The sequence below is a fragment of the Kogia breviceps genome, chromosome 15 (assembly GCF_026419965.1).
Source record: "Kogia breviceps isolate mKogBre1 chromosome 15, mKogBre1 haplotype 1, whole genome shotgun sequence".
Taxonomy (NCBI): Eukaryota; Metazoa; Chordata; class Mammalia; order Artiodactyla; family Physeteridae; genus Kogia; species Kogia breviceps.
The window spans coordinates 65374013-65396894 of NC_081324.1; the positions used below are offsets into that span (position 1 = coordinate 65374013).

General features: G+C 46.7%; 1 protein-coding gene across 5 annotated transcripts in view; it reads right to left on the bottom strand.

The window, feature by feature from the left end:
• Positions 1–15287, bottom strand: part of SPECC1L (sperm antigen with calponin homology and coiled-coil domains 1 like) — a 123463-nt gene extending 108176 nt beyond the window's left edge. The window contains exons 1-2 of one of the 5 annotated variants that reach the window (XM_067014396.1): positions 15138–15287; positions 11379–11490 (exon numbers count right to left, since the gene is read on the bottom strand). Coding sequence is in view for 2 of the 5 variants with exons in the window: in XM_067014394.1 (XP_066870495.1) it covers positions 5002–5051 (50 nt within the window). In the remaining 3 variants the exon portion in view is untranslated. Of the gene's footprint in view, positions 1–5001; positions 5115–11378; positions 11491–15137 lie in introns of those variants that run through there. The other 4 variants (XM_059040097.2, XM_067014397.1, XM_067014394.1 and 1 more) reach the window with 4 other exon arrangements.
• Between the last annotated feature and the right edge of the window lie 7595 nt (positions 15288–22882).

Consider the following 22882-nt stretch of genomic DNA (forward strand, 5'->3'; position numbering starts at 1 on the left):
AGGGCTACCTCCAGCAGCCTGGGTCTAGAGCAGCACGTTTCTTTCATGAAACCAGACCCCTGTGCTGGGCCCTCTGCCCGCTTTGCGCAGCTCCCTCCCACGGGCACATTATTCCCCTAAGTACGGTGTCCACTGGTTGAAAACCCCCTCCTCCTTCAAAGCAATCTTGGAGGACAAGCAGCTCAAGTCCCTCTAAGCCCAGCTCAGAGAACCCGGGTCACACGAAGCCCTGCCCCCAGACTATCCCTCCAGCACCATCAACACGCCCTTAGGGCAGCCACGTGGAAAGCCGCATAGAAGAGGCGAGGCAAGGCCAGTGCTAAAGGCATCATTTAAGGATTACACAGAGAAGGGGACCAAACACCTGACAGACAAAATCGGAGCTACAATGTGAAGAGCCCAAGCCACTGCTGAAAGAATAAGTGTGTCAGAAGGAAATCCTGGAAACGCTCTCAAGACACCTGTTACCCAGTTCACAGACTGTCATACCACATCCTGCAACTGGGGGTAGAACTTCTACTCATTTATCAGTGGCAGGATGAGGATGTAAGAGGAAAAGAGAGGAAAACCATGGCAAACACTTCTTTCTGAGTTCCAGATGTCATGGTGCACCCATCCCTGTGAAAATGCCGAGACTCACCATATAACTCAATTACACTGACTTAGCTGTTGCCAATTTAGGATCATGCTGTGTGTCTTTACTGCGTGAGTAATGTATCACAAAGTCCAAGCACCAAACTTAATTACATGTCAGAATTTCAATACAATGCAACCAACAAGGTATCAAGAAAATAGAATGTGTAAAATAAATGTTTCTTCCTAATGCTTCATTCTAATTTTTAACAAGTAAAATTTCAGAACAATGTTACCTGATTTAGCAAACTATGAGCTTCAGTAACAGGTTACTAGTAACATATTAAGAGTAATAGAGACTTCCCTGGTGGTTCGCTGGAAGGTGGTCCAGTGTTCCACCTTCCAGTGCAGGGGATGCGGGTTGGATCCCTGGTCTGGGAACTAAGATCTCACATACCACCGGGCAACTAAGCCCGTGGGCCGCAACTAGAGAACTTGCGCTCCACAGCTAGAGAGCCTGTGTGATGCAAACTACAGAGCCCATGTGCTCTGGAACCTGCGCACCACAGTTAGAGAAGAGAAAACGCACACACCCCATCTAGAGAGAAGCCCATGTGCAGCAACAAAAAAATCCCACATAAGTCAACGAAGATCCAGCGTGCCTCAACTAAGACCCAACCCAGCCAAAATAAATTAATTAATTAAAAATCTTTTAAAAAAAAAAGAATAATAGACTCTCATACAAACAGCACAGCAGCTCACCCCAAACTCAGCAGATGGGGGTCTTCAGATTCTAATCCTTCAAAACTATTTCTTAGGTTTAAAACATTACCCCCCAAATTACCAAGTCCTGTCTCTAAGAACATTGCTTACCTAATATGATTTACTGCAAATGAGTAAGTTTAACTATTTCAGCTTTAAAAACAACCATCCTGGGCTTCTCTGGTGGCTCAGTGGTTAAGAATCCACCTGCCAATGCAGGGGACATGGGTTCGAGCCCTGGCCCAGAAGATCCCACATGCCGTGGAGCAACTAAGCCCGTGCGCCACAACTACCGAGTCTGTGCTCTAGAGCCCATGAGTCACAACTACTAAGCCTGCGTGCCACAACTATTGAAGCCCATGCGCCCCTAGAGCCCATGCTCTGCAACAAGAGAAGCCACTGCAATGAGAAGCCCATGCACTGCAACGAAGAGTAGCCCCCACTCACCGCAACGAGAGAAAGCCCATGCGAAGACCCAACAACGAAGACCCAACACAGCCATTAATTAATTAATTAATTAATTAATTAATTGAAAAAGATAAAAAGACACAATCCAGGCAAAAATAATTGAAAACAAACAAACAACCATCCCTTCTAAGGACTTCAAAACACAAACAGATTTTTATCACAGAGAGAAGAGCAGCATTGTTCTGCGCCATAACACTAAACACAGAGCATGGTGCCAGAAGGCAGACCTCCAACTAGAAGCCTGGGACACTGCGGCTGTGCACTCAAGAATTCAGTCTAGTGGAAAGAACCCAGATTATTCCGGGAGAACCTGGGTTCAAGTGCCAGCTCCACCACTTATTAGTTATGTGGCTCTGGGCATGTTACTCACGTCCAAACGTCAGTCCTTGCACCTCTAGGTGGAGGCTAAGAGCTCCTACAAAGGACTGCTACAGGAACCACACCAAACAGCACACTGCTATCTTCCCTACACCACAGAGGTGAATTCCCTGTACCCTAACTTCTTACTTCTTCTTTCCAACTCCTCACACCACCAGCAGAAAAGAACGGCTCTCTCCCCACAGGACAATCCCCAGGTCTGCTCGGCTCCACTCCATCTTCCAGACAACTAAAAACTCCACGGTCCACCCCAGGTGTGTGCCACCCCCTCTGGGGCCTAACCACTGCTGCTGTCACCCCGTGGGGTCTAACTCAAAACGGCCTTCCTTTGCCTTCCTCACTCAGTGGGTCACTAACTTGGACTTGCCCTTCCTCTGTCCCTGATGTCCAGCCCTCTCCTCACTTGCTCCCTCGTCCAGTGTGAGTCTCCCCACTGGCCTTTCATCACACCTCCTAACTGACACATATCTCTCTCTGAACCTTTCTGCATGCTTTCAATCCCTTCTATCCTTCCATCTTTCTTCTTTTTGAATTGTTGCTTTTTAAAGATGAGATAAAGGTATTGTGGGGTTTTGTAAAAGATTCTTTATTAATTAAATTAGAAAATAACAGAAAAAACTCTGGGCCTGGCTTCCCAGGCCCTCTAATCAACCCTCTCTGCTTCCTGTTTCCCTATGACGGAGGACAGAGAGCAAACTACAACCCATGGGCCAAATCCAGCTCATCGCTTGCTTTTGTACAGTCTACAAACTAAGAATATTTCTTGCATTTTTAAATGGTTGGGGAGAAAGAAAAATCAAGAGTATCCTGTGACATCAAAAACTATACAAAATTCAAGTTTTCAGCTCCACTAAGAAAATTTTATTGAAACACAGGTACACTCATTCATTCATGTATTTCTATGGCTACTTCTGTGTTGATTAGTTGTAACAGAGACTATATGGCCTGCAAAGTCAAAAACACTTACTACCTGGCTCTTTACAAAAAAAGCCTGTCAGTCTCTCAGTCTCTATTGAGACTATAATGATATGCCTTCCCCTCCTCTCGGTTGACTTTGACTTTCTTCTTCTTTTCTTTTTTTTTTTCTTTTGGCTGTGCCATAGAGTCTTAACCACTGGAGCACCAGGGAAGTCCCTTTGTTTTGGGGGGGTTGGCTTTCATATAGAACTACAGGTGACTAAATTCCCCACCTCAGGAATGTTTTCCCCTTTTCCAAATCCCAACCATTACCAGCAGCTTATGTGGAAGTAGGTAAGCAAAACATTCCTTGTTACTATACAGATTGAGGCCTTGGCGATGCTGTCCCCGTGTGTACAAGGGACAGCTGACAACCCCCTATTCATTTGCAATCTTTCACAGTGGGCTGGCAGGCTAGCAGCTAGGAAAGAGAGCATGCAATATAGGGTACTGAAAGAAATGCTCAAGGAAGCCATGGGAATAATGTGTCTGTCCTGTACCACAATGTCATCATTTACGTGTTACCAGTATAGGTGAAAGTCAAAAAGATACCAACTCAAAACAGCAGAATTTCAAAAAGAAATCAGGAAGAAAAAGCTGATGAGGGGCAGAAGGGGATGAGGAGAAAACCTACAACTTAGAGACTCTCACAAACTGTGGTTAGTGGAAAACTGTGGAGACCCTAGCATTAAAGGGGCAGGAAGCCCTCCCACAGAGGCCAAAGCAGCCTAAGAAGGAAGGTCCCTATGAAGCTGGAACCTCAGCTCATCGGGTGTCCTGACGCCCTCGAGCTGCCACGCTACATAACCCCAGGGATCACTACCTCCTTGCACACCATCTGGGAACAAATAAGAAATAAGAAACCTGGAATGCATCTCTGTGACTAGTCTCAGATAGGAAACCCTGACCTTTTGAAGGCAAGATGTTTTCACCTCAAATTTTTTTCAACTTTACCGAGATATAATTGATAAATAAAACCATAACACATTTTAAATGTACATCATGGCAACTGATGTACATACACATTGTAAAAGGATTCCCACCACCTAGTTAATTAATACGTCACCTCACATATTTATCTTTTGTTCATGTGTGTGAAAAGCAGATTTTGGAAGGGTGCAGGTGCTGTCAAAGGTTAGAATCTGATCCTATTGTCCACAAGTTCCCGGGAAGAGGAAAGCTCTGAAAGACAGACTCTGGAAGACTTGCTTCTGTAGCAGAAGAGGGACTTTGGGCTTAAAGTGTCCCCACAGCACAGCAGGGCTCTTCCAAGGGCAACAATACAGTCCTGAGCTGAAATAAATCATCTGATTTACACTGTCTGGATCCAGGAAGACAGGAGTCCCAGGTAGACTGTCCTCCTCAGAGGACCTGGTAGGGTACTGTGTGCAGTTCTAGAACCACACTGTGAGGAGAAAATCTAATAACCAGCCTGTCTCCAGTCCAGACAGCTCTGAAAACAACTCAAGTAAGTAAGACTTTCAACTCAGTAAGTGAAAATAGTCGTTTTCAAACTTCAAAAGGTCCAGAAGGCAGGAATAGGACTAGAGAGTGAAAGTTATCAAGCGACAGATTCCGAGGCAACTAATAATCAGCGATGTCCCTACACCAACCGAGTGGCCTTAAAACTGGTTGGGTCCTCCCCTCGCCGAAGGCACTCAAGCAGGGCCGGGAGGACTGCTCGTCATCAGACACCAGCTGAATGTTCGGCTCCTGCACTAACTTCAGTTAGCTAGATACTCGGACAGTCAGAACGCTTCAGCTCTCAGGGCCCCAGGTAACAGTGGTGTAACGTCAACTGTTTTAAAGAGCATCACATTGAACTTACACGGGGGAATTTGCTGGGCTCACTTTCTCACTTGCCTGTTTCCTGAGGGAATGTCTTTCTCAGTGCAGCCACCAGCCACCCCCATCACCTGAAATGTCCCAAGCTCGCTTCTGACGCAGCATGGCACATATATCTAAGCTCCAGGCTCCTGACAATTAAAAAAAAAAAAAAAAGTATGTAGACAAAAGACAAAGAAACCAATAACTGCTATGCAAAAATTAATCAGCTGTTTGAGAGATAACAGGTCTTTTTCCTCTTGACCTCACTACGCTCTGAAGCTTCACCTGCAAAGATGTTCAGAGACTGAGAACCCTTCACAGAAGTCACTCTCTGGCGTCAATACAGACCCTGCTGCTGCTGACCACCCTCTCCCCACCTGCAGGACTCCCTGGCCAGATAAGGTGCAGCACCTATGCAATCACATGCGACGAGGAATGAAACAGCATAGTAACCTTGGGTGGTTATCCCTGAGGATAATGAACCTTGGGTGAGAAAGTAAACACTGCGTTAGCGTTTCAGCAGAGACTCTCATACTTGCATAATAAATCCCCCCCTTAGCCTACCATCACAGGATATACTCTTCAATTTTTATTTCCTGCTTAAAAAAAAATCACTACAGAAATAGTATTGGAAAAAATTATAAATTCCAAATTCATACTTCACTGTCTCTTTATTTAAAATAATGTGTATACTGCATATGTGAGAAAAACGAACCAATCAAACAAAATCATCATTAACTACTATCAAGTGACCATCCCATATTTAAAACTTGCCTCTGAGTGGCTTAAGGGAGAAGAGGCATGAAATTAGGAAAGAAGAGAGGGGACCCAGCCAAGTGCTCAGGCAAGAAAGGGTGTAGAAGAAGGAGGCAAAGAAGAGGACCTCAGTAAGACCAGGCAGGCATCAAGGTCAGTCCCCCAGCCATCGTCCTATGACACCCCCACAGGCTTTGTCACGAGTTGCCCCTTCAATTCTTGGGCAGTTTTTCATACGTGGAGCCAAATGTCAGTGCAACTGTAACTACCATTTACTAGGGAACCTGCCAAAGCAGCACAAAATAAATCCAGCCCTCTTTCCATGTGAAAGCTCTTCAAATATTTCAATTATAAGAGAAACAATGCCCTACATAGTCTTCTATTCTCCAGGCTAAATGGCATTGACGTTCCTTCAACCATATGGCAAATGCATTCCAGTTGAAAGGCAGCATATTACAGTGAAAAGAACACAGGACTTTTAGTCAGAAAACTGGGCTCAAGTCCAAGCTTGGCCCCTGGTTAACTCTGTATTCTTAACCTCGTTTCCTCATTTATAAAATTAAGGAAAATAACTACCTTAAGCTGTATGGCGAGAGGACCATATTTAATGAAAGGTACACATGAAATGTATGCTTTTTCAGCCATGCTGCCATGGATGCTCATTAGATTCCACAGTACTAATAACCTAAACCTCATAAACCTTATGAATTAAATTAGTTTTATAAATAAAGTTTTGGAACCCAACCCAACTAAGCACATGTGTGTTGGGGGAGGACAGCGAGAAGCAAAGGCAGGAGAGAGGTGACTAAGATCCCTGTACTGCTAGACAGTATGCTGGTTGGCATTTATGTTCTACACTAGACCTTCAGAAATATTACTTTAACATAAACTTGCAGGTTGTGTTTTGTTCTAAATTTTTATAAACGAACATTAGTAACTGAATTGCCCAAAAAAATTTTCTGCAAAATAATGCTTTATTCATTAGAGTGACATTCTGATTATTAATAGATGACTAGCATTCCATCATGATGGAGCTGGTCTGGATGAGCAAGACTTTGACCTGGATGGTAATACAAAGGGTGAACAACTGTGTGTCTAAGATGTGCATTTCTGGGCTTCCCTGGTGGCGCAGTGGTTGAGAGTCTGCCTGCTGATGCAGGGGACACAGGTTCGTGCCCTGGTCCAGGAGGATCCCACATGCCGCGGAGCGGCTGGGCCCGTAAGCCATGGCCGCTGAGCCTGCGCGTCCGGAGCCTGGGCTCCGCAATGGGAGAAGCCACAACAGTGAGAGGCCAGCGTACAGCAAAAATAAAATAAAATGTGCATTTCTAACTTCATTTCAAAGTCAAATATAAAAAACAAAATCAGAACCGAAATGCTTATTTTAACTGCATTACCACTAGGGCCAACATAGAAGGGTTAGTGCAGCCAAACTAGGCTGCATATCAATATAAATCTGCCCTTATTGGGAGGGAATTCCCTCCAGGCCTAACCACTCTAGAGGACCCAGATTATTTTCCCTAAGCATCACCATGAATAATTTAAAGTAGGCTTTACTGGAGGGACAATCTCAATAATTCATAGAGCAATATAACAAACACAGAAAAGTTCAGGAAGAAAACAAGAGTCTTGACTGGGCCCAGAAGTTTTGCCATGTCCCCCAAAAGTACTCTCAACTGCATCCATCAGAAACCTCCAACACATATATCTCACCTGGTTTTCAGGGAACGATGTTTATTACTTGTCAACAGAATAAGAGGATTTGGATACAATTTATAAATGTGCAAACTTTGCTACCAAGGACTCATGTGGATCTCCTAGAACGCCATATCCACATTAACCAATTGGGGCTTTTTTATTTTTTCCTTTTTTTTATTTTATGAAAATGTTTCTACTTTCTCCTGCAAGATTATTAATACTAATACTGACTTAAAGTAACTTGCAACGACATTTAGGGCAATCTAGCCTTTGGTACTTCATATACACTACTCAGAAAGCCCCCACAGACTCAAACTGCAATGGTAAAACCCTAGTCTATGCTACTTGTTTATTTCCTGACTTTCCACCCCTGCCCCTATTAGAAAGTAAACTCTAAGAGTGCAAGGTGTTTTGTTTGTTTTGTTCATGCTGTTGCCTCAGAGCCTAGAACAGTGCCTGCTCCATAATAGCCTTTTATTATCTGCTGAATTGAGTGAATAAACAGTATATTTACACTATGGAATATTACTATGAAGCCATTAATCACAGTGAGTCAGAATGATACCAGCTGATTTAATGGACTTTCCAGAAGTATTAAGTGAGGAAAACAAAAAGCAGAAGTGCCAAAAATATCCCATGTTTTAAAAAGTATGCCCTGAAAACCCATACATTGATCAGGAAGTGGAAAACTTTAGAACTTGACACACTGCTGGAGGGACTGTAAAATGGAGCAGCTTTGAAAAACAGTTGGTGGTTCCTCAAAAAGTTTAACATTGCTACCATATGACCCAGTGATTCCACTTCTATGTATACACCTAAGAGAACAGAAAACATCTGTCCACACAAAAACTTGTACATGAATGTTCCCAGCAGCATTATTCATAATATCCAAAAGTGGAATAAACCAGGGACTTCCCTGGCGGTCCAGTGGTTAAGACGCTGCACTTCCAATGCAGTGGGTGCGGGTTCAGTCTCTGGTCGGGGAACTAAAATCCCACATGCTGTGTGGCCAAAAAATTTTAAAAAAAAAGAAAGAAAGAAAAGAAAAGTGGAATAAACTAAATGTCCATCAACTAATGAATAGATAACGAAGTATGGATATTATTTAGCCATAAAAGGAATGAAGTACTAATGAATGCTACAACATGGATAACCCTTGGAAACATGCTAAATGAAAGAAACCACACAAAAGGCCACATATTGTCTGATTCCATTTATATCCAGAACAGACAAGTCCAGAGAAAGTAGATTAGTGATTGCCAGGGGCTTGGGGGACTGGAGAATGGGGAGTGACTGTTGCTGGGTACAAGGTTTCTTCCTGAGGTGATGAAAATGCTCTGAAATTAGAGAGTGGTGCTCAATGCACAACTCTGTGAATGCACTAAAAAGTGAGGTGTCCAATTCAAAAAGCATGGCAATCTAAATGTCGATCAACACAGGAATGGATAAAGAAGATGTGGTACATATATACAATGGAATATTACTCAGCCATAAAAAAGAACAAAATCATTCCATTTGCAGCAACATGGATGGACCTAGAGACTGTCATACTGAGTGAAGTAACTCAGACAGAGAAAGACAAATATTATATGATATCGCTTATATGTGGAATCTAAAAAAAAGGGAACAAAATGAACTTATCTACAAAACAGAAATAGAGTTACAGATGTAGAAAACAAATATGGTTACCAGGGGGTCGGGGGGAGAGATAAATTGGAAGATTGGGATTGACATATACACACTACTATGTATAAAACATTGATAGATAACTAATTAGGACCTACTGTATAGCACAGGGAATTCTACTCAGTACTCTGTAATAGCCTACGTGGGAGGGGAATCTGAAAAGGAGTGGATATATGTGTATGTATAGCTGATACACTTTGCTGCACACCTGAAACTAACACAACATTGTAAATCAACTGTACTCTAGGGACTTCCCTGGTGGTCCAGTGGTTAAGAATCCCTCTTCCAATGCAGGGGACACAGGTTCCATCCCTGGTTGGGGAACTAAGATCCCACATGCCTCAGGGCAACTGAGCCCGCACACCACAACTACTGAGCCCACACACCACAACTAGAGAGAAGCCCATGCACCACAACTAGAGAGAAGCCCGCACGCCACAACTAAAGATCCCACGTGCCACAACTAAGACTGGATGCAGCCAAAAATAAATTAATTAAATTTAAAAAAACCTATACGCCAATAAAAATTTAAATAAACAAAAAAATAAATTTGACTCATTTAAGTTGGAAAAAAACAAAAAGGATGAACTTTATCGTATATGAATTATACCTCAATAAAGCTGTTATTTTTAAAAACCATACATGTTTTGCAAGTGAATACATGAATGAATATATGCATACATGATCCTTGTATTCAAATGAATACATGAACGATGAAGAGTGGTATGAAAGGCTGACATTCCTGGTGGTGGAGTTCGGGGGAGGGGAGAGTGGGGTGGGGAGAGGAGACAAGTGTTGAAGCAAGAGGGAAGAGATAAACAAAAAAAAGACTAAAAAATCCAAGGCTGGTGGTCTTGAGTGGCGGGGGCCGGGCAAGGTTGAATAAGTACGCAATGAGGTAAGCTTGAGGAATAAAAATGAGGGGGACTTCCCTGGCAGTCCAGTGGTTAGGACTCAGTGCTTTCACTGCAGAGGGCCCAGGGTTCAATCCCTGGCCAGGGAACTAAGATCCTGCAAGCCTTGCGGCTCGGCCAAAAAAAACAAAAAAGAATAAAAATGAGGGAACTGGGGTTGAAAAATCCAGCAGGTAATTTGTAACAGGGCAGAGAAAGCACACCTGAGTAAGTGTAATGATGTGACGGAGTTTGCAGAAATACAAAGGCCAGAAAGGGAAAAGAACAAGAACACAGGACAGAAGATTTAAGACTGACCCTAACCAGGGACTTCCTTGGCAGTCCAGTGGTTAGGACTCAGTGCTTTCACTGCTGGAGCCTGGGTTCAATCCCTGGTCAGGGAACTAAGGTCCAGCAAGCCACCAGGCCAGGGCTGGGGGGGTTGGGGTGGGAGGCTGGGGGAGACTGACCCAAACCCACCAAGGTTTAAAATGTGCAAGGAGAAGACTCAATAGCTCCTGCTCAAGAACTCTTGGGCCTGGTGGGGTAGAACAAACTATGACCAGGAGACACTTCCAGGGAAAGAAGGGAGTGGGACTAAGGACACTGGCGTCTCCTACATGGGAGGACAGGGGCATCTCTCGGAAGAAAGTGTCCAGTTTTGACTGTTCTGGAAAAAAGCAGCTCCAACAAACTGCTTCAGGACTTCCCAGGGGACGAGGTGTCCCTGGAAAATGGCTGAGTTGGGACTTTCCCCAAGAACATGAGACGTGAGAGAGGAAGAAAGGGACAACTTTCATTTTTAACAAGTATTTCTTGACAAATCCTAACACTGCCATCAGTTTCTTTGCCTCCTTCCCAAGCTTAATCAGGGTCTTTTTTTTTTTCTTTTGTACAAACTCAGTTCTTTTGAAAAGAATTGTATAATACGGGGCTTTTTTTTTTTTTTTCAAGAGACAAAGTATTTTTCCCCTTTAACATTTCTGTTTTCCCTGGGCTATATGCACAAGAGACAAACTTGAAATTTAATATCTTCATCTCTTAAAACTTTACCATCCAAAAACAACAACAACAACAAAAACCACCACCACCAAGATGGAAGGTATACAAGGGGAAAAAGGGAAACAACATGAAACAAATGCACATTCCTTCCAGAGCCCGGAACAAAGGTGATATAATAGACATCACAGTCTCCTCCATCAAGAAATTGGATTTTAATTAGACACTAAGACACAATTAAATGGACTTTGCAAGTTGGTGTGCATGGCTGGGAGGTGTCTCAGGGATGGCCAGGCCAAGTGGACCTGGAGTGAAAAGCTCCTCAGGGGCAGGGACTAAGCGACCCACTTCCTCAGGACCCATGCCTGACAAACTACTCACCCAGCAGATGCAACGACCCGCACCCCGCTCTGCACTGCGGTGTCCCAGCTGGTGGAGAAGAGCAGACAAAACCAGGGAGCCAAATCCTAACTGGACAGGGTGCTGGACAAGCCTGCAGGAGACAGGATAAGGGATGCCTTTCAGGCCAGGTCCTATCTGAGCTGAGTTTTGAAGGATGAAGTGAGAGAAAAGCTTTCCAGCAGAGGAGACTGGAGAGAGCTCCAAGGACCAAGAGCTCAACGAAGCACCTAAAAGGAAGTGGGGGCAGGACAAGAGTGGCGGCCAGAGCCCAGTGACACCAAGCTAAGGATCGGTAGATCTGATTGTAAAGATAGTGGGAGCCATTGAAGGATTTTAAATTGTGCAGAGAGCAGGGCAGTAACTGTGAACAGATTAACATTTTAGAAAGAAAGGCAGGGGCAAACCTCAGGATTTTACCAAAAAATAAAGAGAGGAACTACAATGAAGATGTGCAAAAAGGTCAGGAAAAACACTTAACAGATCTGCATTCTCTTCTTCTGGACAAATGTCGTTTACAGAGTTTCCATGTTATCCTTTGAAAATGGAGAACTCAGGTGGGTGAGAGCAGTCAGTTCTCCCAATGTGAACATGAGTATTTGAAGAATTACAGATTGCATTATTAATTTTAATTTGAGACATTTTTAAAATGTATGCTTGATACACATTATATATTGTAGTTTTGTAAGTACAAAAGAAAATTTACAATAACTCTAAATCTAGTAAGATTTTTTAAATCTTTAAAAATTTTTAAGATTTCACAGATACAATGGTCATCTGTTACATTCACTTTGGAAATGGACAGGGTGCTGGACAGCCACTTCTCCTCTTAGCATATCGGAAATATAATCTGTAAGCCTAATTTCTTGATGGTCATGGTGTTCCATAGCAAAAGACTGGGGTCACAATACGAAAAGGTTTCAGAGCTGACAGAGAATCCCCATAGGGGTTCTTTACCTCGGCAGCCAGTCTATTCAATGCTAACAATTCCAACCACCAGAAGGAATTTCCCTGCCTAGGCTTACACACACAAAAAAATATCCTGACATTTTATATCTGGTAGGAAAGGATGATCAGAATTATCTTTAATACCAAGCAAATTCAACAGAGCCTTCTTAGTTGCCTGTGGATTGGGACAAATGACCACGAAGTAACTCATATTTACTCTTAAAAAGTAATCTATATTTTAATCTTCTCAGCAGCAAAAGCCCCAGGAACTTTTTCACTAAACTCCCTTACAACAACAGCAAAACAATAGATTCTACATTCTCTTAACCAACCTGTAGTTGCCATTTATTACAATCTCATTTACCACCATTTACTATCACTTATTATCATTTATTACTATCATTTATTATGTCATAGAAGATGCTTTAATTTTAATATCAAGAAAATTACATTTTTTAGAAAGGGAAGTCCTAGTTGAATAAATTTAGTTTTATGAAAAACTCCCTATATTGTCCTCATTTTTCTTAATACACTGAAGTCCACTCAACAGTTCATTTCAGGGGCCTGACCAAGAGTCTCCAAGATTGGTTCTCACCATCTTTAAACACCACCTGGTCTTTGACAAGGGACCACAATGTCATGGAACTGGTGAGAAGGCCCAGTTCTACCCCTGGCTGAAGAGGACTAAGTAGGCAAAGATCCATTAAACATTAAAATTGGCAACTCAAGCTCCTTTCCATCTCCACCCCCAAACCCCACACTGTACAGATAGGGAAATGAAGCCCAAAAAGGAAAACCGACTTGCCCAAAGCCATAAAGCCAAGAGAATTTAACTCACCTACTGACACCCTGCCACTGTTCCTCTACTGAGGTGGAGTTTGCGTAATGTCTATGGACAAGTTAGCCGTGTAATTTAAATATGTATATGGTTATACAGCAAGTCTTAATATATTATGAAAAACCATCCCTAATAATAATTTTGAACCAAAGCAATACTGTCACCTGAGTCATCTAAAATGTAAGATGTACTTTATGGAGTCAGTTATAAAGAGAACCTCTGCTTCAGAGAAATCCTGTCTCAAGAGGACACACTGCAGATACACAACCCCAAAAGTTCAAGTTTAAAACAGAAATTTTGATACAAACCTCACCTTAACCAAAACTGCTATAATCACTTCCCACTCACTATGATGCTGAACTGCACACTTGGATATTTGGACTGTTGCCAAGGTGCAGAGTGATAAAGCTTTTCTATGGCACAATATTCACTTTCCTTTCTTTTTAAAAAATATTTATTTATTTATTTTTGGCTGTGTTGGGTCTTCGTTGCTGCGCGTGGGCTTTCTCTTGTTGTGGTGCGCGGGCTTCTCACTGCAGTGGCTTCTCTTGTTGCAGAGCACGGGATCTAGGTGCACCGGCTTCCGGAGCTGTGGCTCGCGGGCTCTAGAGCACAGGCTCAGTAGTTGTGGCACACGGGCTTATTAGTTGCTCTGCGGCATGTGGGATCTTCCTGGACCAGAGCTCGAACCCATGTCCCCTGCATTGGCAGGCAGATTCTTAACCACTGTGCCACCAGGGAACCCCTCACTTTCTTACTGAAAATGAATGTCAAGAAAATCCCTACATACGTAGAGTATGCACAAGCAATTAAAAAGCATTCTCCAGCTATCTCAAGATGCTTGGAGTACACTCATTCAAAGGAGAAAAGGAGACATCTTTCAAGAGAAAAGAATTACTGGATCAGCTATCTCTTTATAGAAAAAAAATCTTACCTAGGTCAATACCCTACTTCTCCTTACCCTTCTGCATCGATGTGTCTATTTGATAACCTACCCATATTATAGTGATGTCTGCTGGTATCTACCAAGCCCCAGGCTCTGATTTCATCTCAAGATGCAGCCCCCGGGGTGACAGCAAACATTTTTTAGTCTCTTGCATCTGTTGCAAACTTACAAAACATTATCAATGGCTGAAGATGATTTTTTTTTTTTTAATACAACACAGACATTTCCCCCTGTGATCAATACAGGACGGCAAATTTTCCCTGGGAATTTTCCTTGCCGGCGAATTACCAAGGACATTAACAAATCAAGATTCTCTGCGCTTGAATGATCACAGGAGTTACTTGGTTTTGTAAATGGGCCGAAACTGCGTGGAAACTGATTTCTTTTCCAGTCATCTCCAGGGGAGCTGCCCAGAAACGAACTCTGATGTCTTAAACGTAACCACTGAAGCCATACAATGACCACACTGCGGGAAAGGCAGAATTTCCTCGGCAGAACACAAGATTATTCACATCCAACCTGATGCAATTAACCAGGTCTGGAGAAAAAAGGATACTCCTACTGCTCCGGGCTGACCCCGCCGGCGCAGTTGGGCGCGGGCGGAGGCGCGGCCCGGCGGAAGTAGAGCCCGCAGGAGGCCCGGGTCGGCCGCCCGCCCCGTCCTCGGGCCCAGGGATGGAAGCTGGGGACTAAAGGACTGGGGACCAGGGGCTATGGGGCGGCGGCCCCAGCCTCTCCTGGGGCGCGAGGAAAGGAGACCGGTGGGCGCGGCCGCAGAACCAGCCGGGCCCCAAGCAGCTGGGACGCCCGCCAGCCGGGGTCGCGGCTTGGGCTGCCCGGGGGCCCGCGAGGGGATGGCGCAGGCGCGCGCCGGGCGGAGGGCCCGGGAGGGGACGGCGCAGGCGCGGGCCGCCGGGGTCTGCGGGGCCGCCGGGGCCTGGCCGCGCGGGCGGCGCTGAGAGGGACACTCCCGCCGCGCATACTCAGGGCACCCGGCCCCGGCTCTTACCGCGCGGCGCCGCCTCGCTTGCTCGCTGGCTCCGGGCTGGGGCCGGGCGGCGAGCTCGCCCGGTGGCGCGGCCCGAATCCGTTGAGTCCGGCCTCAGGGTAGCAGCCAACCCCACGGCGCCGTTCGCTCGGCCCGCCCAACCTCCCTCGCGGCCCACGCCCCCAGCCCGCCCCTTGTCCGTCCCACACGGCCGCCGAAGACTGCGCAGGCTCGGCGCCGGCCCCGCCCACATACGCCGCCGCGCAGGCGTCTGCAGAACAGCCCGTTCGGCTCGCGTCCCTCCCGGCTCTGGGTCGCGCAGGCGCCGTACCATCAGGCCGGCCACAGAAAGGCCTCAGGCAGGCAGTGCGCATGCGTCAGGATTCCTGCTCGACGTCTGCCTGGCGGATGGTCCTGGAGGATGCACTGGGCACTGCTTAGTGATGTGTTAACGCTCCATCATCCCAAAGGCTCGGCTTAGCCCAGAGGTCCACCATTCATGCTCGGCTTAGCCAAGAGGTCCAACATTCAGGGACGTATCTATAGCGTGCCAAGGACGGCGCTGGGCTTGAGCTAGACAGTGGTGGGAAAACACAGAAGCCCTGCCCTCCCGGTACTCCCCGGAGATTTGGGGGGAGATGGAATGCAGGTTTTTTTAAAAAGCACAACTTTTTAAAAAAATTAATTAATTAATTAATTTTTGTCTGCATTTTGGTCTTCGTTGCCCCGCGCGGGCTTTCTCTAGTTGTGGCGAGTAGGGGCTACTCCTCCTTGCAGTGCGTGGGCTTCTCATTGCGGTGGCTTCTCTTGTGGAGCACGGGCTCTAGGTGCGTGAGCTTTAGTAGTTGTGGCTCGCGGGCTCTAGAGTACAGGCTCAGTAGTAGCGCACAGGCTTAGTTGCTCCGTGGCACGTGGGATCTTCCTGGACCAGGGCTGGAACCCGTGTCCCCTGCATTGGCAGGCGGATTTTTAACCACTGCGCCACGAGCGAAGCCCCAACATTTCTTTATTGGTCCTAAGTCTAGACAGAATTTCTTTTTCTTCCTGTGTCATTTTTACTGAGTTATATTTTTGCAGGAAAGTGTCTTTTGTTAATGTTTTCCAAATCATTGGCATAACGTTGTTCATGTAATTCTCTGATGGTTTTTGTTATAATCATTGTTTCTTTTTGTTTCTGAATAAATTTCTAATATATTTACATATTTCAAAATTCAGAAAGCACCTTCTCAACCCCGTCTCCATTGCTGTAATTCTTCTTCCCAGCTGCAACTAAATGTATTCAGTTTCTTGATAAAAATATTTTTTGAATATAAACAAATATCCAAAATAAGCAGATTGGTTCTTTAGCTTCCTTTTTTTTTTTTTTTTTTACACAAATGGTAGTCTACTATACATAATGATCCGTACCTTTCTTTTTAAAACCGGAATAGCCATGATGGTTTAATAGTCTGGAGATAATCAATCATTCAACATTTGAGTAGGACTCATCACCAGACAGCCTGGGTTTGAATCCTGGCTTCATTACTTACTAACCATTTGTCTTTGCATTTCAGTTTCTTCATCTACAAAATGAGAGCTGTTATGGGTTGGGGGGATTAAGTGGGATAATGCATGAAGGGAGCTTAGCATGATGCCCAGCACCCAGTAAACACCTGGTGACTGTGAAGGGCATTCATGTTGCATCTGTTTCAGCATTTACAGTTCAAACAGGACTCAACATCGTTTAGATCTTCACGCCAGCCCTGTAAGAACTGCCTGGAGGACAAGAGATACTTTTTTTATATTAAAGTGCACAAAATAAATATACAACTCAATGAAATACAAAAAAGTGAAGGTCAAGAAAAAGAACTTGAGCAGTTTGCCAAGTCCCTCCTCTCCCCTGCCAACACTACATCCTCCCCAAATGTAACCACATTCTGACATCTAACTCAGGATGAATATGGGCTGATTTTGAACTTTAAATAAATGGAATTGTATTGTATTGATTTCTAGGGCTGCTGTAACAAATTACCACAACCTTGGTGGCTTAAACCAAAAGAAATGTATCATCTCACAGTGGCTGGAAGTCCAACATCTAGGTGTCAGCATCTCTGAGTCTCCTCAGAAGGCCGTGGGGGAGGATCCATCCCTTGCCTCTTCTACCTTCTGCCAGCTGCCTGCATTTCTTGATGTTCCTTTGCTTGTGGCTGCATCATTCCGATCTCTGCCTTGGTCTATGGCCTTCTCTGTGTTTGTGTGAAATGTCCCTTTGATTCTTATATAAGGACACTCATGATGGCGTTTAGGGCCCACCTGGATAATCCAGAATAACCCCACATCTCATGATCCTTAATTTATCACATCTGCAAAGACCCTTTTTCCAAATAAGGTAACATTTATAGGTCCTAGGGAAAGACTGGATATCTTTAGGGGGCATTATTCAGCCTACAGCAAGTATCTTTTTGTGTCTACCCTCTTTCACGCAACATGAATTCTGTGAGATTCATCTGTCTTGTTGCATGCATCTGTGGCATGTAAAATGAATATCATTTTGGTTGCTGTGTAGTATTGCACTGAATGAATTTACCATTCCATGGTTTATCCATTCTATTGATGGACATTTGGGTTGTCTCCAGTTGTGAACTATTTGTGGAATGAAAATTGGATTAAGAAAAAAAAGATTCCTGGAGTCTCCAATGGGAAGCTATATGCATCCTTGGTACACACCCTTCTAGGTAATCTGATTCTGATTCTGCAGGGGCTTTGGGCCTTATATTGTCATTGAGCTCTTTTGCAATATTGTAGAAAATTGACAGCAATGTGAATAATTCTTGTCCAGGGACAACCCTCCCCAACAGTGGAAGAACCAGTTTTGCCTCCAAGTTCATTTCAATATTTCTGTTCTATATATGTGTCTGACCTTGGAGTTCTCCTTTGAACTGATGGTAACATCTTACTGGCTCCCTCATTTAATGAATGTTAAGTAAACTCTTTGATATATGTTTATTTTATATTTGTATAAGAGTCATGATTTTACCTTTTTAAAACATTACCCTTTAACATTAGGAATAAAGTTCCTATGAACGTCTTTATACACAGCGAAGTACTTTTAATGAACCAAAACTACTAACCTAGATTTTCTGCCATTGAAATTCCAAAGCAAAAGCATCATTTTCCACCAAGCAGGAGGCTACTGACATTTCCTGAGTAGGAACCAGGTCTGCTGAACTGCACCTGTGTGGTTCAGCACAGGTGCGGGTTGGGTGGGTGGGTGGGTGTGAGAGGGTACAAAGATGGTTTTGACCAGGTCCCTAGCCTCTGAGAGCCTTCTCTGCCTGGGACAGCAGGGTAACCTGGTCCTGAATCAGGTGAGACGCTGCTAAGGTGTCCCGGAAGGATCAGCAGGATTCTGGGAGGAGGTGGCATTTGAGGAGGATTTGAGGCAGAGAGAGCCTCCCCCACTAGACCGGGCTTCTATAATGTGGACAGGGGCTGGTCACTGCAGCTTTAGGACAGGGAAGTGACATGTTGTGAGATCTTCTTTAGGAGGACTGCCCTCGTGGCACATGCAGGATGGGGAGGGTGACCTGGGGAGGCTGGAGGCCTGGCATGGCGATGGAGTCAGAGGAGAGGACACAGAGGGTGGGGTGCACGGAACTGTCCAGACTTCACCCCAGTGTGTGGCTGGGCCTCAGCGCTGGGTGGTCCCATCAGCCTTACCACACCTTGGTCCCTTTTCCTTGGCTTGTCAGGACTGGAGGGGCAGAAAGAGCAGGCAATTTGGGCAGCTGCGGGCCAGGAGCAAGAAGGGGCCTGGCGAGGTGCCCAGAGCATTTATCACTGTGTGAGCCCCTTCCAGGGCCCAGCCTCCACGACCACCAAGTGGCAGGATTTGGGACACTGATGATCAGCCTCAGAGGCTGACACTTGCCCCCCTGGTCAGGCCCCGCCAGCCCTGCAGTGCTGGGGTCTCATCACCACTGAGATGGGTGGAGCTCTGCAGCCTGGAACCCCCTTGAGCTCTGTGTCTCTGGTTTCCTGGTGACCCCCTCAGCTCACCTGACGCTCACCCCCGACACTGACTGTTCCACTTGGGCCCAACTGCTCTGTCTGCACCACAGCTGGAGGAGCCAAACAGGCAGGGACCGCAGGCCAAGTTTTAATCAGAAAACAACTGTTCCCAGCCGTTAGCAAATCATCAGCTCCGAGTGCCAGGACATCAGCTTGGGATTCTTGACATGCCTCTCTTGGAGCCAGGGGTGCGCCGAGTCCCAGGAGACGTTCAGCTGTCAGCTGAGCAAAGATGTGTCTGCAGACAGAGATGGGCTGCTCGCCCTGAGAGGGACTCAGGTACCCAGCAGCCATGGTCTGAACCCCAGGAGACTCCTTGGGATGCCCAGCTGGCTTGCAGGTGATCCAGATGAGACACAGGAAGGACACCAACTCAGGACAGGTGTCCCCCCTTCCTCACAGCCCACAGAGATCAGAGATCATGAAACCCTCTTGTTTCACAGTCAGAGAAACTGATGTCAGCAAGAAGGGAACCCATGTACCAGGTCTGCTGGTCTCCGGACTTGAGCCCAAACTCTGGCCGGGACAGCTGTGTGACCTCGAGTATGGCCCTCAAATTCTCTGTACTTCCAGTTCTTTTGTGAACAATGGCAATTCTCCCACACCGGTCAGGGATGCTGGGGAACTAAATAATAGGTCCCCACCCCAATAAGTGCCCCCCTGGACACCATGCTTCTCTGCACACGGCAATCACACGGCTAGTAAATGGTAATGTCTATGGCCCCGGAGACTGTAAGCATCCCAAGGGCAGGGCCTGGCGTGTGGCAAGAGCTCTGGAAATGCTTCCTCTGTCATCTCTCAGCTCTAGGTCCCCATCCACAGAAAGCAGTCATCCTTGTGCAGCCTCCTGGTTCAACTCCATGGGGACCTCAGGAAACAACGGCATATCGTGGTGGGGACATGGAAGACGAGGGATGATGAGCTGGATAAAGGGATTCCACCCAAATGTGCCTGAGGCTTAACTAGCGCTCCTCAGCCTGTGTGTGCCCCTTCCCAGTATCAGAGTGAGCAAGTCCCGATTTTACAGGTGAGGAGGGAGTTCCCTGGCAATCTCCCGCTTTCACTGCTGTGGGCCTGGCCCGGTTCGATTCCTGGTCGGGGAACTAGATCCCACAAGCTGCGCAGCGCGGCCAAAAAATAAATTACAGGTGAGGCTCTGGGAGCTGCATGAGTTGCCCAAGCCTTGGACTCTGGACCCTGGGCTCTCTCCCTCAGCCGCTGGTGCCCCCCTTTGCAAACTAGTCTCCCGAGAATCCTGCACACATCCCAAGGCTCTGAACATGCCCATGTCTCCTCTGAGAATCGAGAATCATCTTCAGGACTCACAGCTCCCCACCTCTCTTTTTTTGGCCAGCCCCCAGGCGGTGGCTGTGGTTGGGTCGCCAGAGGAGCCACGGGACAAGTGTGAACTGGAAGAGATTCCAGTTGACTTGAGGAGGAGGAGGAGGAGGAGGGTGACGGAAAGGAGTTGGTGTGTGGACTGAGCCCTTGGTGACCTGGCTGAACTGGCCAGAGGCCCTGAGAAGGCCTGTCTTGGGATGTGTGGCCGGTGAGGTCCAGCTGGGCACTTGGTGCATCTCATTTGGGGACACGCAGAAGAGCAGCCTCGGTCCCCCAGAATGTGCTCATCCATGAGGTTCACTGGTGTGGCCTGGACAAGGAGGGTGAGAGCCCCCTACCCTCGGTGTGATCAGTCAACCACCCTGGGACCCTTTAAGAGGGTCGTGAACCCTGAGCAGCATGGGGAGGACTCGAGTTCCATGCTTGGATCCACATCCAGGGGTCAGAATAGCCAAAGGCCACTGTATTAGGGGACTCAGGCCGCCATAACAATAAATCACAGACCAGGGGCTTAAACAGACATTGATTTTTCTGAAGGTCAATGTGCCATCCAGGTTGGTTCCTCCTGAGGCCTCTACTGCAGCTGAGCCCCTTCTCTCCGTGTCCTCATACGGCCTTTCCTCTGTGAGAAGTGGAGAGATCTCTAGTGGCTCTTCCTTTTTTTATTTTCAGCCGTGCTGCATGGCTTGTGGGATCTTAGTTCCCCAACCCAGGGCCCTTGGCAGTGAAAGTGCAAAGTCCTAACCGCTGGACCACCAGGGAGGCCCCTCTCTTCCCCTTCTTATAAGGCCACCAGTCATATCAGATTATGACCACCCTTATGACCTCATTCAACCTTAATTACCCTCCTAAAAGGTAATCTCTGAACATGGTCACACACGGTGTTAGGGCTTCAACATGTGAATTTGGGGGACACAATTCAGTTCATAACTACCATGGAGCACTGGAGTCTAGAAAACTCTGGGGGCCAGAAAGGAGCACAAGGAGGGTGTGGACAATGCCAGCTGGTGGAGGAGGAATTTACTACCCTCTAGTACCCCAGCATGGCACCACCTGGAGGCGGGGTTAGCATGAGATGGCTTGGGTGGGCTGAGACTCAGAGGCTAGAGGCCAGCCTGCCGGGGTGGACAGGCTCCTGCAGCCGCTGTCCACTGACCAGGAGTCCCAGGATGAAGGGCCCTGCTTGGGAAATGCAGATCAGGAGTGCTTATCTAATGAAGAACACAGACAAAAGTCACAGATGCCGTAGCCTGTTCCAACTAACTTCTGATCACCACCCCGATATTGGAAACGTTATTTTCAGAAAATAGAAGACAGCAGCCATTCCCCTCTCCCTACTGCTTCTCCCTCCTTCTGGCCCAGTGGCAGTAGGGAGGCTGGGCTTATGGGGGCTGGCGAGCCCCAGAGGGAACCGAGGCAGTGCCGCCCAGCAAGGCAGTTTTTAAGTGGTGGCTTTATTTAAACAAGCAGCTGCGGCATCTGTTTCTCTCTGCATGGGTCCCGGTTTCCCACGCTGGCCCTGGTGCCGGGCCTTGGGTTTGGGAGGCCCATCCCCAGGGGTCATTCAAGCCCTCGAGCTCCGGGGAAGCCCCACGTCTGGGGCGGCCACCATCCTGGTGCCCCCTCTTCCCGGGGCTGCTCAGCTGGCAGTAGCTCAGGACCTGCCTGAGCCCATGTAGACCATGCTCCTCAAGGCCAGAATCTCGGCCATAATCCCACTTGAACCTCCCCATCCCCAGCTGCGGAGCTCGCTTCCACCAAGTGACTGAAAAGCCCGAGGGAGACTTTCTGGTCAGGTCTGCCTGGTTCCACCCACAGGAGGGGAACGGAAAGAAGTTGGTGTGTGGACTGAGCCCTTGGTGACTTGGCAGAACTGGCCAGAGAGGCCCTGAGAAGGCCTTTCTTGGGACATGTGTCCTATGAGGTCCGGCCGGGCACTTGGTGAATCTCATCTGGTGACATGCAGAGGAGCAGCCTCAGTCCCCCAACCCAGACACATCTGAGAGACGCAGCAGGGCTCCATCTTCCAGGAAACCGTTTACGTGGCTGCCTGTCTGTCATGCCCTGTCTGGCTTGCCACCCTGGGAAAGCTGGTGTGACGCAGGGCTCTCTCCCCTGGTCTGACAGCTCCTTCACCCAGAGGTGACTCTCAGGCCCGATCCTGCCCATTGACCCATGGCAGCTGCTCTGGGAGGCTATTTGGGCCTCTTCAAGAGCTGGTGTGTCCGTCTCCCTCTCACTTTTTCTGTTTATTTCTCCGGAGCTGTTTGTGACAGCGCATCATTAGCTTCATCATGGAAATGCTTCCATTTAAGGCAACTGGGGCATCCTTTTTGGGGGGGCAGATATACAAGCTCTTCTGAGATTTCTACACA